This window comes from Centruroides vittatus, unplaced genomic scaffold (assembly GCF_030686945.1).
Source record: "Centruroides vittatus isolate TY-2023 unplaced genomic scaffold, ASM3068694v2 contig_919, whole genome shotgun sequence".
NCBI classification, from domain to species: domain Eukaryota; kingdom Metazoa; phylum Arthropoda; class Arachnida; order Scorpiones; family Buthidae; genus Centruroides; species Centruroides vittatus.
In genome coordinates, this window is record NW_027122606.1 from 88,052 (window position 1) to 103,023 (window position 14,972).

Sequence of the window (14,972 nt, forward strand, 5' to 3'; positions counted from 1 at the left end):
ATCATTATTTAGGATATTTTAAAACTGAACACTTGGTTTTTAGTTTCACAATAAAGATATTTCACTTGTATGCAGTTTCAGTTAATTATTTGTAAAAATAATTTTATCATATTTTAACTTAAAAGTAGAATTAAATATGTTAAAAATTCTATAATTATTATAGTTTTTAAGAGATATACCGTATTTTCCGGCGTATGAGATGACTTTTTAATCCAGGAAAATCTTCTCAAAAGTCGGGGGTCGTCTTATATGCCGGAAAATATGGTATGTTATCTCAAATATGAGATTACCAAAAAAATCAATCAATAAATCAAAATATTCATTACTGTCATGTTAATTATAAAGATTAACTAAGTATATATTGAATATCTAGTTACACAATGTATATATTTAGCTTTAACTCTTTCTTTTATCATCAGTAGTTTATTATTAATAATTTGTTTTATATTATACAAATAAATGGAGAAAATTATAAAAGTATTGTAATGTTATGATGTTTAAAAAATTATCTTACTTACAGCTAACATTTTTTCAGTGTTTTCTGCCGATATTACTAGTTGTGGTTTTAATTCTTCTAAAGCAATTTGCATTTGACTGATTTGTTGAGAAGCAAAATCGAGTTTTTCTAGACCTCCTTTATAGCGATCTCTTGTACTTGCAATTTCTATTTGTCTTTCGTCTAATAGTCTTTTAAACAATGCAATCAAATTTAAATAAGATGATGGTGTAACATAGCAATATCTCCCCATTTCATTCATATACCTATTTATTAAAACACAAAATATATTTTTAAAGAAATAGAATATGAAATGAAAGTGAAAATACAAACTGAGAAATATTTATTTGATATTAATTTACAATACTGTCTAAAAATAAATAAGAAATATATTTTAATAAAAATAAGAATCAAAAATATACAGTGACCTTTCACTTATACACCTCTCATTTAAGAAACTCTCAGTTATGAGATGTTATTCATTGATCCTGGCTGAAGCCTATAGGAGATAATGTCTAAAATCTCTCATTTGAATGACTGTTAAACAACTCTCTCAGTTCTACACCCCTACAAATGTTTCAGAGTATGTATGTTTCCCATTTACCATAGTAATTATCAATCACATGAACAGAGTGGGGTCACTTTGCCACAGGTCAAACTGGTGGCTAGGAAGATAAGAAAGCAGAGAGGATTATCATACTGGACATAATATCTGTGTTTAGAAAGAGAATGGCTACTGGCTATATGTTATGTTTACAACTCTAAGATCAGGAATCGACATATTAGGATCTGTTCTGATAGCCAAGTCGCTATCAGGAGAATAGTCAACAATCTTGGCTCTCTCTCTCTTCTTATTCGGGAAGAAATTCTCTGCTCACAAAACAGCGTGGCCTTCTCATGGATCAGGGGCCATACAGGGGTGGAAGGGAACTCTTTGGCGGACTCCCTCATAAAGCAAGCTGCTGCTGCTCTATTAAAACCACAATTCACAGTACCGCCATCCAGTTCTGGCAACATGAGTGGGAAGATGGAGACTCCAAAAGAGCGACCTACCAATACTTTCCAAACATCTCGTCTAGACTTCAAAACAAGAACTTCTGCACCAACTTCCATAACACACAGCTCCTGACAGATCATGGAAATTTCCGGCAATACCTACATCGATTTGAACTTAGGGAACATCGCTATTGTGACTGTGATGACATCTCCATACAGAATGCCACTCACTTGATCTTTGACTGCACCAAACATGACAATCATCAGATTAATCTGGAAAGAGTAATGCTAAAAAAGGGTTTCAATTGGCTCTGTCCACCACAAGCTCTCGTGGAAGATCCGGATATTTTTGCAGCCCTAGAAAAATTCATCCACACTACCGGTGCACTGGACCCTACCTTTAACTAGTTCATCCTACTGTTATTGGGCCTTTTACTTGTATGTTTATTACTGTATTAATGCACCCATTACACCTTACTTAGTTTTTTCCTTGTCATCATTTTACTGTAACTTATATATTCATTGTATATATTTTGTTTATCATCTTTTGTTTTGTTAATAAATGCGATGCAGGCGCTCACGAGTCTTCCTACTTCATCATCTATCCTATCTTACTTTTTCTTCACCTTCCGCCTTCCTCAACTCTTCTCATCTTTCCTATCCTCTTTTCACACCCAGGCAATACCTATGAGTAGTCCTGGGTCTTCATCCCCTTTGTGCTACTGTTACTGTTACTGCTGGCTATATGTTTAGATAAAACAAGTAATATTAAAACCCTTTAGCGACCATTGTCGTGTATTAATACATCCAGACTATTGTCGAATTCCCTTAAAGTTGCTGTCAGGTATGTATTGACTAATAACTTTGGCATGAATTTTGTGTCAGGTCATGATTATTTACATAATTTTCAAATTTTGACAAATTGACCTTACTTGACATGTATTCTGTCTAACTATATCAAAGTAACTTTCAGATAATCAACGATATTTCCAAAATCCATGTACTTCCAGTTTCTGCTCTATGGAGATTTTAACAAAAAAAATTACAGTACTATACTTCAGCTCCACATACCTACTTTTGCTGCAAAACTTGGATATGGACGTTAATTTGTGCGTGACAAAGGTAGCAACATTGCCAGATTTAACTCTGTATTTTGAATTTAAAAGAAATAATGCTTTTAACTGTGGTAATCAATACTAAAAAGATTACAGTTATATTTTTAACATTTTTCATTCAAGTTAGTGAATTGCTTTTGTACAACTCTCTCACTTATACAACTTTTATCATTGGTCCTTTACCAGGGCCGGCCTTCTCGATAAAGGGGCCCGGGTGCAAGAAACTATTTGGGCCCAAATGTTTTTCTAAAATAAAAAAATTTACAAACACGAACATATATTAATGCATGTTTATTTAAAGCGTGATTTTGTTCTTGCTAATACATTAATTACTTCAGAAAAATTACTAAAAATACTGCATTCTTGATAATGTTGGGGCCCCCTCAATCGCGGGGCCCCGGTGCGTAGCATCCGCCGCACCCCCCGATGGCCGGCCCTGTCCTTTACAGTTGTATAACTGAGAGGTCACTGTATTATAATTCATGCAAAAGATAATCTGTTAAATGATGTTAATTGAAAAATATTCACAAAAAAAACCAAACATTCATTAAATATGTTACTTTTTGTTGTTGACTATTAACATCGTAAAAATTGCAAGAACCCAAACACAATAGGATAATAAAGATGTAAACACATAAAAAATTTTTTTTTTTTTAAATAAATAATTTGATAACAGAATTGTTGTAGATGTTTATTGCATACTTGTGTATTTCAAGCAAATTGTAATTTTTAACTGAAATAATTGTATTTTAAAGTAAATTCAGGCAACAAATTCAAATGTTATTATCTATTCCTGTTTTTGTATGAAGTACAACTGTAGATTAAATACACAAGCAAGTTCTTTCTACAGATTTATAAAATTATTTGCAAAATCATACATTTATTTAAAGTTTGACTTCAAGTCACTAACACTCCTTTCTCAGAGGAAAGGAGTGTTATAATCTTTATAAAAAAAATATTTTTTACAGGAATTTTCTCAAATTGTCTTTTGATTCTGTTTGAATCCTTCTCTATTCTTATATACCATCATGAGACAATGTTCTACAACTGGAGATTTTTTGCAGTACATTCAAAACAAAATTAGCTGTTCTTTTTTTTCTACAAAAAAATAGTATTCAAAGAAATCCTAACAAAATTTGTGACAACAGAAATGACACTTACATTCTAAGACAATCATCAAACACATTATTTGGAAAATAATGTCATGTTCATCTTTCATCAAAATAAGTGTATGTAAATTATTCATAATTATTTCTTTCCTTTTTAATCATTAAGAAATGATTTTAAAAAATAATGATTAAATTAATTTCTATTTTACTTAATTATTATTATCTTTAAATTCTGTGAGGTCCCGGACAAGTCCAAACTGTCATGAAAAGCACAGAATATAACAACAGTTGATTTAAAGAGAAAATTTAATTGTTTTAAAAAGGTTAGAAAAAATGGTTGTAGTCTGACACCTTTTGTTTATAACAAACTGCGACACAAAAATCATAAATCATAGAAGGAAAGTCATCAGTGAGAGATCGAATTCAGCTTCAATTTTGACCTTTCTCGTGCTCCAGGTAAGAGTTCTGTTACGCTTAGTAATGAGGGACCAGCCACTTGGAAAGCATGATTAAGGGAGAATGACTAATCAGAATGGACAAAAGAAAGAACTGTGATTCATACAATCCTCGACAATCAAGTGTGGCCGTCGGCCATGATATTGTATATTTTGTATATTTTATATTGAATTAGTCTTAGATTTTCTTTGATCCTTTGTCTAACTCTTTCTAGAACTTTCTTTGTCTAACTCTTTCTAGAACTTTCTTTTGTCTAACTCTTCCTAGAACTCTCTTTGTCTAACTCTTTGCCCCTGGGGGGAGGATTATCTTTCCCTCAATAGTAAGAACAAAAGAGGGAGTGAGGCCCTGAAGCAAAACAGACAGTCTTGGTCGAGCTCTTGACGAGAGAAGGTAGCGCTCCAGATCGAGTGTCCGACGATTGGAGGCTACGAGGAGCCAAGGAATCGATAGGAAGGAATTCCTATAAGAGAACTTTGAAGGAAGTCTGGGTTGGAATCCCGAAGAGGTAGGAGCTGAAAAGGAGTGCTCCAGAAAGGGAGAAGGGTGATCTAAGAGGATAAAGTGCAGAGAGAGATCATCGAGGAAAGACGACTCAGTCTGAAAGAAAAAGATTATAGACGAAAGATCTATAAGGAAAAGGGCTAACAAACGTAACAAAAGAGAGAGATCCGAAGTTGTTCCCCACCAAAAGACACATCGCAAAGAAACCCGGGTATTTCTACTACTTTTCTTATCTTTCCTTATTTCTTCTATTCTTCTAATTTCTTTTAGTTTTAAGTTAGTATAAGTTAGTGTAAGTGAATACGGTCCTCGTCAGATTGTCGCGTGTGTGCAAGATAACTGTTTTTGAGGACAAACATTTAATGCCTATATATATTAAATTCTGGAAGTTGTAAAGTTGGGATCCTATGTAAAGAACCTGTTCAGAGAGAATAAAACTACTTTGTATTAAGTTTTATTTTGTACCATTTCGCTCGCGGGATCGTGTACCTCTTGTTACGAACACCACACAAGGACACGTTGCACTCAGTAAGTCATCGCACTTAGTTAGTTAATGTTCCAATTAACAAGACGCCTTGTGTCAATGCAAAAAACAAGCAGTTTTTTTGTCTACTGTGCCCAACCAATAACCTGTGCCACCTCGATCTTAGACCATGTTGCTAATGCCAACTAATGGAACTTCCCCAACTGCCTTATGGACTTGTCAATGCACTGCCCCGGGGCCACCTTCAATCAACAATCAAGAAAACAACATTGATACCCAGATATCCAAACAGCCAATTGTTTTAAAGCAAACTATTTTGTTCACAGTGTAAGTTACTCTTATCTCTCAGTGTTAAAATAAATGGTTTTTGTTAGACACTTGTCATCTTTGTCTCTGCCACCATCACCCACATACGAATGGATCCTAGACCATCCATCACTGACACAAAATTAACTATAATTTAGACTTGATAAACACTAATGTTGTGTGTTTTTTCTTCAAAGACACACAACATTAGTGTTTATCAAGTCTAAATTATAGAACAAGACACGGTTTTATAAAACAAATCAACAAAATTAACTGATTCCCCCTAAAAGTCGGCTTCTTACAATTCCTTAATTTTTATTTATACAAAATTTGCATTAAAATTTTCTTTTGCTGTACTCACCTAATAGATAATTCTTCAGCACTTTTATGAAAATCTTTACATACTTCTGTAATATTAAATTTTAATTTTGGAGATACCTCTAAATTTTTAAATGAACGAATTGCAACAAGCTCTAAAGCTTCATCTGGCCACTTCTGTCATAAAAATATGAAATTTATATCATTAGATTTTTAAAAGATATTTTAAAAACAAAATACAATGTTATTTATAAATATATTTTTATTGTTAAATTTTAAAAATCTGCAGTAACTAATGTTAAATTAAAATGTAAAATACATCCATATAAATGTATGTTTACTTTTAATTTAGAAATAAACCACATTTAACAAAGAATTTAATACTTTATTATTTTTCATCTGTAACAAAAATTATTTTAAATGTTTTGTTCCTTCTTCTGATATGATGTAATCACTCCACTTCTAAGATATTCATAAACTATCTTAATTTTATTCTAAAATAAGTACTAATGTTTTCAAATTATCATCTGAAACAAATTATAAAATTATAATTTGACTATAGGACTTTGCCCACTTGTTGAAAATTTTGATAATTCCCCATATCACTATTTCTATTGTGTTTTTTTTTTCTTTCTTTTGCAATGGAAAAGTCTGTCATGACAATTTTAAGCTAAGTATTAAAAATAAATTTAAATTTATATTTCTTATTTGACAGAATAAAATTTGTAAAATTGATGGAATTCATCATTTTGTCTACATCATACAGACACTATACAAGTTCTTTTTGCTTGGACTTTGTTAATCACAATGTCAGAGGAACATGTGCCATTTTTAGCTGCAAGCATGTGTCATTTCTTGACAAGTTACAACTGTGCAACTTAGTGGTGTACAGGAACAGTTTTGAGACAGACCCTTTGTTAGTTGCTTGCAAACTGGAAGCACTCACTGTCTGTACATTCAACATATTGGCAATTTGGCATACTGGAAATTCTATGCTGACAAAGTGTTAAGTAACACCTACACATGTTGCATTAATGTGTTTACGAGGGGTATTCAAAAAGTATCAGACCTTTATTTTTCCCGCATAAACCAATGATGTGTGGGAGGCCTCCTTCAGTGAAGATGTGGAGGGAACAGTCATGTCAGTCCTGAATTTTTTCCTGCCAGCAGGAAGCATCAGTTGCTGGCAGTCAGCCTATGAGTGAGGATGTGTAGTGAGCACTCGTCGGATTCCATTAAGTTGGAAAATGACTAAACAACATGAGCAGCGATATTGCATCAAATTTTGCCAAAAGCTTGGCAATACTCAAGCGGAAACCATTCGCATTATTCAACAGGCTTTCGGGGATGATGCCATGAGCAACACATGAATAAAGGAATGGTACAACCGCTTCAAAGATGGCTGCACATCAGTGGACAGAGAACCGCACTCAGGCAGTTTGCTGTCCACTGATGTGCTCCTAACTCGTTCGAAAGTTCTCTGACTGTGATACGACGAGTCCACCATGACCAAAGTCCGCACTTGCTCAATGACAGTCTCATTTCGGCTTGTTGAGGGTCTGCCTGAATGTGGTTCACTGTCCACTGATGTGTAGCCATCTTTGAAGCAGCTGTACCATTCCTTTATCCGTGTGTTGCTCATGGCATCGTCCCCCGAAAGCCTGTTGAGTCTTGCGAATGGTTTCCGCTTGGGTATCGCCAAGCTTTTGGCAAACTTTAATGCAATATCGCTGCTCATGTTGTTCAGTCATTTTCCAACTTAATGGAATCTGACGAGCTCTCACTACACATCCTCACTCATAGGCCGACTGCAAGCGACTGACGCTTCCTGTGGGCAGGAAAAAATTCAGGACTGCGCATGACTGTCTCCTCCACATCTCCACCAAACGAGGCCTCCTGCGCATCATTGGTTTACGTGGGAAAAATAAAGGTCTGATACTTTTTGAACACCCCTCATATTTGAAAGTTAAAAGTGTGAGGCTCTGGACAGGTCCAAACCCTCACTAAAATTATTTTTTTGAAAGAAAACAAAAAAAGCTAGAAATAATTTTTTTGTATCAAAATGTGATGCAAAGTTTTAAACAATAGAAGAATGTAAATCCTAAGATCAACCATCTCCAGGAGAGGTCAAAATCAATTAAACATTGATTTTGACCTCGCCTGCAATCTAAGCTGATATCTTGTTACACTTAGTAATGAGTGGTCAACCTCTTGGAAAGCGAGAATGAGGAAAAGTGACCAATTGGAATGGGCGATCAAGGTCAGAAATTAATAAAAATCTGGGAATTCAAAGACTCAATGGCTTTTTCTCCCGAGAATTCCAAGTGTCAGACCAATTGTTGTGTCTGATGCCCATCTTCATCTCTGTCTCGCATCCTCAGATTGACTTCTTCCCATTACCAGAGGTCAATCACAATGTCCCAGAGTTGTCAATGGAACTGTCATACACAAACCAGGAACACCCCTTCATTTGGGATTATCTTGAAAAGGAGAGGAAGACCCACAGGCCACAGCCGACTTAGAACTTCCAAAATCACGAAAATCTTGTAAGATTCTTTCATGTCAAATAAACAATTTCTTGTAACTGTAGAATCTGTCTCAGTACCAATTGCACCCATATGTGACCCTCTTGACCATTCGTCAATTCTGACCATTGCGTCTCTGTTGGTGTCCTTAAAAATGACAGTTCTATAGTTTTTAGAGCCTTATCCATATGGCTATAATTTAAAAACATGACTTCCATAGAAACAGTTGGCATATGAAGGCAATTCATAAATTTACATAATATAATATAGATACTATTTTATATAACAATATATAGAGAGAGAGAAACAGAAGGAGAAAAATACAGAATAAGGACAACTTCAGATCTGAATAGATAATAATGCATTTAAAATCAAATCAATTTAAATTAAAATCAAAATTTAAAAATTTTGATGTATTAAAATTAAAATATATTGAGATGTTGAAACATTAAAAAGAATCTACAATAACAAAGTTTAAAGTAAGAAGATAAATCTACATTTAAAAGTAGCTAGATTAAGCTTGATAATTATAAATAAATTCATTTCACAGACAATTTCTTATATTATGAGTTGATACAACCCAAATATAAATTTACATTAAATATCATTTTTAAAATATTTAAAAACTTACAATAAGCAGGTGGCTTTATAAAATAAATATGTAATAAAAGTTGATTAATTTCTTTATAAACATAGAAGAAACATAAACATAAAGTATATAAAGTACAAGTTATTTACCAAGGAAAATAACTACTGTTTAAAATGTATTTTATTAAAACAATATTTTGTTATTTAAAAGATTTTAAATTTATAAAAATTTCAAATTATTATTTATTTATTTATAACAAAAACTAAAAATTCTTACATCAAACCAGTCAATGGTGCAACAATTTATTAATGATGGAAATTGTTGAAGGCGATAACGAAAAGTATCTCCAACTGGACTCATGGCTATAATAATATGTAAATTTTCTTGGCAAAAATTAACAAAATGGGAAAAGAGTTCTATGGGTGTATAATCTGCCGTTCTATTCTTTTCTTGCATAATTGCTTGAACAGTCTAAAAATTTCATAAAAATTGAATTTTAAAAACTCCTAAAGCTTTCAATTAATATTTAATATATATTTTTAATGTAAAAGATGTCCATAAACACCCAAACAATTTTCAAATATATATTGTGTGTGACATTTAATTTGTGTTTCTTGCAATTTAAATACTAACAGGTATTTGCACAGCGGATCACTTGGGGTTTGGACAAAGTATCTACTAACTAAGGAAGGAGAAAACATGTGGACCCAACTAAATTCACATGCATTGGTACAATGCTGAAATGTCTTCTGTTATACAAAGCATAAGAACTAACGCTAACAAATGATTATTTGTATCTAATATTTACATACTAACTCTCATTATAGTTGTGTACAAGCATGTATTAGCAGGCACTAAAGAGAGAAAAAAATAAGTGCTCATACATATCTTCACTCACTTCTCTCAAGGTGAGAACCTGTTGTGCTGAGATCCTTTTATATCGATTTTGTTTTTGACATTGTTTCACATAAAACACATAGTTAATTAACAATTAACTTTATTCTCTCTCGGATACAACTGACTGGGGTGACGACTGCACAAGAACTCCCCTCCCAGACAACAAAAGTATGTAGGAATTTTCACCCTCGACCTGACAGTCAGATCAAGTTACAACAGATCTTCCCCTCTAAAATGAAGTCTCGGAGATGTGCAGGTAGTGTCTGTGTTCTAAAGCTCTTTCTAACAGGTGGTCCTTTGTCTTGATGTTGATTATTCTGGGGAGCTGGATGTTGGTTATTCTGAGAAACTGGATGTTGCCTGTTCTGGAGTGGTTGTTCTCTTCAAGCTATCAGTTGATCAATATGTCTCCTTTCTATAGTTCCTTCTGGTGAAGCTATCATGTATGTATATGGTCCGGTCTTCTTTGTCACCTTACCTGGTTTCTACTTCTTTGCGTCTCTATAGCACCTGTAATTGATGCTGTCTCCTATCTGGAATTCTCATATTCTTGTTTCCTCTTTTCTATCCTTATATAGGAGTGGATTTAGTCTATCATAAATGGTACGTAGTCTTCTTCCCATCAACAGTTCTGCTGCCGTTTTACCTGTAGTGCTACTAGGAGTTGTGCGTAAGATAAACAAAAGTCTGGGGAGCAACACCTCAGTTTTTTCTTGGTTGTGATGTAATTTTTCAATTCTTCTCTTTATAGTTTGCACTTGTCTCGCTACTTCTCTGTTGGAAGAGGGATGATACAAAGGGGTAAATATGTGCTGTATCCCATTTTTCCATATAAATTCCTCCATTTCTTGGGATTTAAAGCTTTGATGATTGTCTGATACAATTGTATTTGGTAGTCCATGTGTACTAAATATTCTCCTCAATAATTTCACGGTTTCCTGGGTTGACTGCGTTTGTACTTCTTCTACCTCCACCCACTTCGAATAAGCATCCACTAGAATAAAATATGTACGTCCATAGTGTGGTCCTGCATGATCAATGTGTACTCGGTCCCAGGGTCCCGAGGGTGATGGCCAATAAATATCCTTAACTGGGGTTGGGTTCGACCTCTGTTCTTGGCATTTTCTACACATTGATACCGTCTCTTCAATTTGGGAGTCCATTTCAGGCCAGAAAAATAGCTCCTGGCTGTTCTTTTCATTCTAGCCATACCTCAAGTATGGAGTGTAACAGGTGTAATAGCTGTGGTTGCAAGGTTCTAGGGATAACTACTCTTTGTCCCCATAAAATGCAACTGCGGTGAATTGAAAGTTCTAGCTTTTCGCCTAGAAAAAGGCATAAGTTCTTCTGGACTACTAAGTGGCCATCCGTGTAAGATTGCATGTTCAACTCTTTTTAACACTGAGTCTTTGTTTGTTTCTCTGCTTACTTCCAGAGATGTGATGGGCAATTCTGGCTGTTCAAATATAAGGAATATCTCTCCTGGTTCAGGGATAGTCTTATCTTCCACAGTAGTTGGTATAGGAGATAATGCATCAACATTAGTCATCTCTGCTGACCGACGATGTTCAATCTTATATGAGTATGCTGCTAATCTCAAACACCAACGAATCATTATGGGCGAGATTAAATCAGGAATTGGTTTAGCAGGGTTCAGAAGGCCTACAACTGGCTTACAATCTGTATATATAGTAAAATTTCAGGCAGCTAGGTAATTATGAAATTTTGTAATGCCAAAGATTATAGCTAATACTTCTCTCTCAAATTGTGAATAATTTCTTTCTGCTGGGTGAAGTGTCCTCAATGCAAAGTATATAGGAGCTTCAGATCCATCTGGTAATATGTGTGAAAGCACTGCTCCCACTCCATATGGTGAAGCATCACATGACAACAATACTGGTTTATTTAAATTATAATGGATTAATAATGTTTCTGGTGTTAGCAACTTTTTTATTTTCACGAATGCTTTGCTGTGTTCTTTTTTCCAGATCCATGGTTTGTTTTTATCTAGGAGTCTATATAATGGTTCAGCTTCGGTTGCTTTATCTTTCAAAAATCTATCATAGAAGTTTACAAATCCCAAAAATGCTTGTAACTCTTGTTTGTTTTTCGGGTCCTGAACCTGTTGGATCGCCGCAATTTTATCCGGTGTAGGCTGAATGCCCTGAGCATCTATCAAATATTCTAAAAATTTAAGTTGATTTGTCTTGAATATGCATTTGCTTTTGTTCAGTTTTAGTCCAGCTTCTGAAATCTGGTTAAGAATTTTCCTCAACTTTTGATGTAGGGCTTCTTCATTAAGTCCCAGTGTAAGGAACCAAGTTCGAGAGTTATTTTATTTACTTTTATTTTGCTTATTATTCTATTTTTTTTGGGGCTTATGTTTTGTTAGGATGAAGGTTTCCTCACCATTCACCTTAAAAACTTAAAAATAGAAGAAAAAAAAAAACCCAACTCACCCACGAAAGAAAAGCGCCATAGACTCGCACACACTTGCGCTTCCCGAGTGGAAAAAAGTAAGTCCGCACCGAGAAAGAGGGGGGGAAGACCCCACAAACACGAAGTAGGGACTCGCTAGACCTTAAAGAATAAAAACGTCCCGAAAAATTGTGGAAACGAATAGTGTAAAAGGTTAGCAAGTATTGTCGGAAAATAGGCTGCCAGACAAACGAAAAAAGTTTATTGTTAGCATTAAGTATGTAAATGAGGGGAGTGATCTCATTCAGAATTGTGACGTCACCTCACACTATAAATCCCGAGTCTCAAGTGAAGACGGAGAGGTGAATTCCGGATAGCAACGAGTTTTGGTGAGCTTCGTATCAGTGAATGAGAGAGGTGTCCGATAGGATCAAATAGTTCCAAGGCGATTTTGAAGTTATTCGAATTGTGGATCGACGATTGTAGGAAGTCTTGAGAGTTTGAGGAAATAGGTTCCTAGTATATTGAGGTGACGGTTAGGATCCGTAATTTATAAGAATTATTGTTTATAAGTTAAGTCTTTGATTTTGTCGGATTCCCAAGGGGAATAGAATTAAGTTAGAAATAGATTGAATTGAGTATTGTCGGGGTGATTCTTACTGAATTTCATTGAATAAATTATTGTTTGATTTTATGAGTACTGTATATAGTTTATTGCTAGAAGATTAATTAAATATTTGATTTTGTTATTGACAAACCTTGTCATTATTTAATTCGGTGCACGCTTAAAGTCCAGGCCTGGCATGCTAACGCGAATCCGCGTAAAGTACCCATTAGGGAACGGTTATTTCCAGCACACAGTAGTGTCGATAATCGTTAGAAGAGTCGGAAACTAAAACAGTACTTTACACCATGACAAGTATATCATCTATCATTACAATTGTCTCTGGAATACCTCCTATGATCTTTTCCATCTCTCTCTGACAAATAGCTGGACAACTACTCACTCCAAATGGTAATCTTTTCATTCTGTATAAACCCTTGCATGTGTTAATAGTCAGTATCTCAGACGACTCCTGGTCCACAGGAAATTGGAAGTACTCTTCCTTGAAATCAAGCTTGGCAAATACCTTTCCACTAGATAATGAAGCAAGTATATTGTTAAGGGCCGGCAATGGGTATACATCTACTTTTATTGCCTCTCTGTTTACAGTGCAGCGGTAATCTCCACATAAATGTACACTACCATCTGGTTTTGCAACGGGTACCACAGGAGTGGCCCACTTAGAAGTTCTAACTGGTTCTATAACTCCTAATTGATGAAGTCAATTCAACTCTTGTTCTACTTTTGTTCTCAATGCAAAAGGAACCTGTCTTGCCCGCATAAAAATAGGCTTAGCTTCTTTATTTATCGCTAAACTGACTGCCTCACCTCTAAATAGATCCATTTCTGAATTACTAAATAAATGCTGGAATTCTTGTATCAGATCGTTTGCATCGTGTTGGTGATAAAGTCCCTCTATTATGATTCCTAATGGTTCAAACCAATTTCTTCCAACAAGTCCTGGTCCATTTCCTTTGATCACTAACAATGGCAAATTCATAACTTTTCCTTTAAATTGTACCCTCACCACTGTAGTACCCACTACCTCCAGATTCTGATCCGCCCATGTCTGTAATTTGACTTCTTCCGGTTCTAACTTGTCTTGCTGGATTTTAATTTCTTTTAAGGTCCATATGCTCACTACAGTGTACCCAGCTCCTGAATCAATTTCCATCATGACTGGCATATTTTCAATATTGATTAAGATTTTTAAGGATGGTATCCTACTTCCCTGTATTTTGAATAGAGATATATATTCCTCAACCTGGTTAGACATCAAATTTTTATGTTCCTCAATTCGGTATACTTTGGCTCTCTGGCTGGATACCTCTTTCCGTTGTGCCCCAATCTGGTTTCTTCCCTGGTTTGGAATTTTTCTCTGTCCACACTCTTTGTGATACACGCCTTTTCTATGTGTCCCTTGTTTCTGCAGAATTTACAGATTACCTGAGAAAATCGGCAATTATTCAGGTTATGACTTCCGGTGCACCGAAAACAGCGTAATATGGCTAGCTGATTCTTTAACTTGTAATCCGTTTTTAAGTTATACACTTGGGTGTTGTTTCCGTCTGACCCAAGCTGGCTAACATCTTTAGATGCTGCCTCTGTTGCCAATGCTGCATCCAAAATGGCCTTATAAGTAGTGTCCGTTTTTGCCAATATCACGTGTTGTATTCCTTTATCCCTTAAACCAGCCACTAGCCTATCTCTTAACATACGCTCTAGTGAGGCGTCAAAGTTGCAATTCATTGCAATTTTCCATAGTTCCGCGACATAGTCATTGATACTCCCAGTTTTTGCGACCTCTGGTTAAATTTGAACGATTCGACAATTTCACTAGGTTTCAGGTTAAAATGGCTATCAAGAGCGTTAAGTACTTCAGTGAAGTTAACTTGTGTTGTTTCTTTTGGCGCTATGAGTTCATATAAAGTTTCACCACATACAGTAAAAAATAAAGCACACTTATCTTGGTCATTTTCAATCTAGTTTGCCTTCAAGCAAAAATTAAAGTGGTCCTTGTAAGTTTTCCACTGGCTGTCCATCTTAAATGGTTCGAAACAAACTCCACTGATTGGTGTTCCTGAGATCAACATTTCTGGCTTTTTATCTCGAATTTTCCGCTGGCAAGTCTGTATATTAATCCTCGTCACCAATT

General features: G+C 35.0%; 1 protein-coding gene across 1 annotated transcript in view; it reads right to left on the bottom strand.

Annotated features, from left to right (window-relative positions):
- LOC136984445 (dynein axonemal heavy chain 7-like) overlaps positions 1–14,972 on the bottom strand; it is a 204,871-nt gene that overhangs the window by 73,146 nt on the left and 116,753 nt on the right. The window contains 3 exon segments of the mRNA XM_067281432.1: positions 519–762; positions 5,828–5,961; positions 9,175–9,369. Of these exon segments, the coding sequence (XP_067137533.1) occupies positions 519–762; positions 5,828–5,961; positions 9,175–9,369 (573 nt within the window).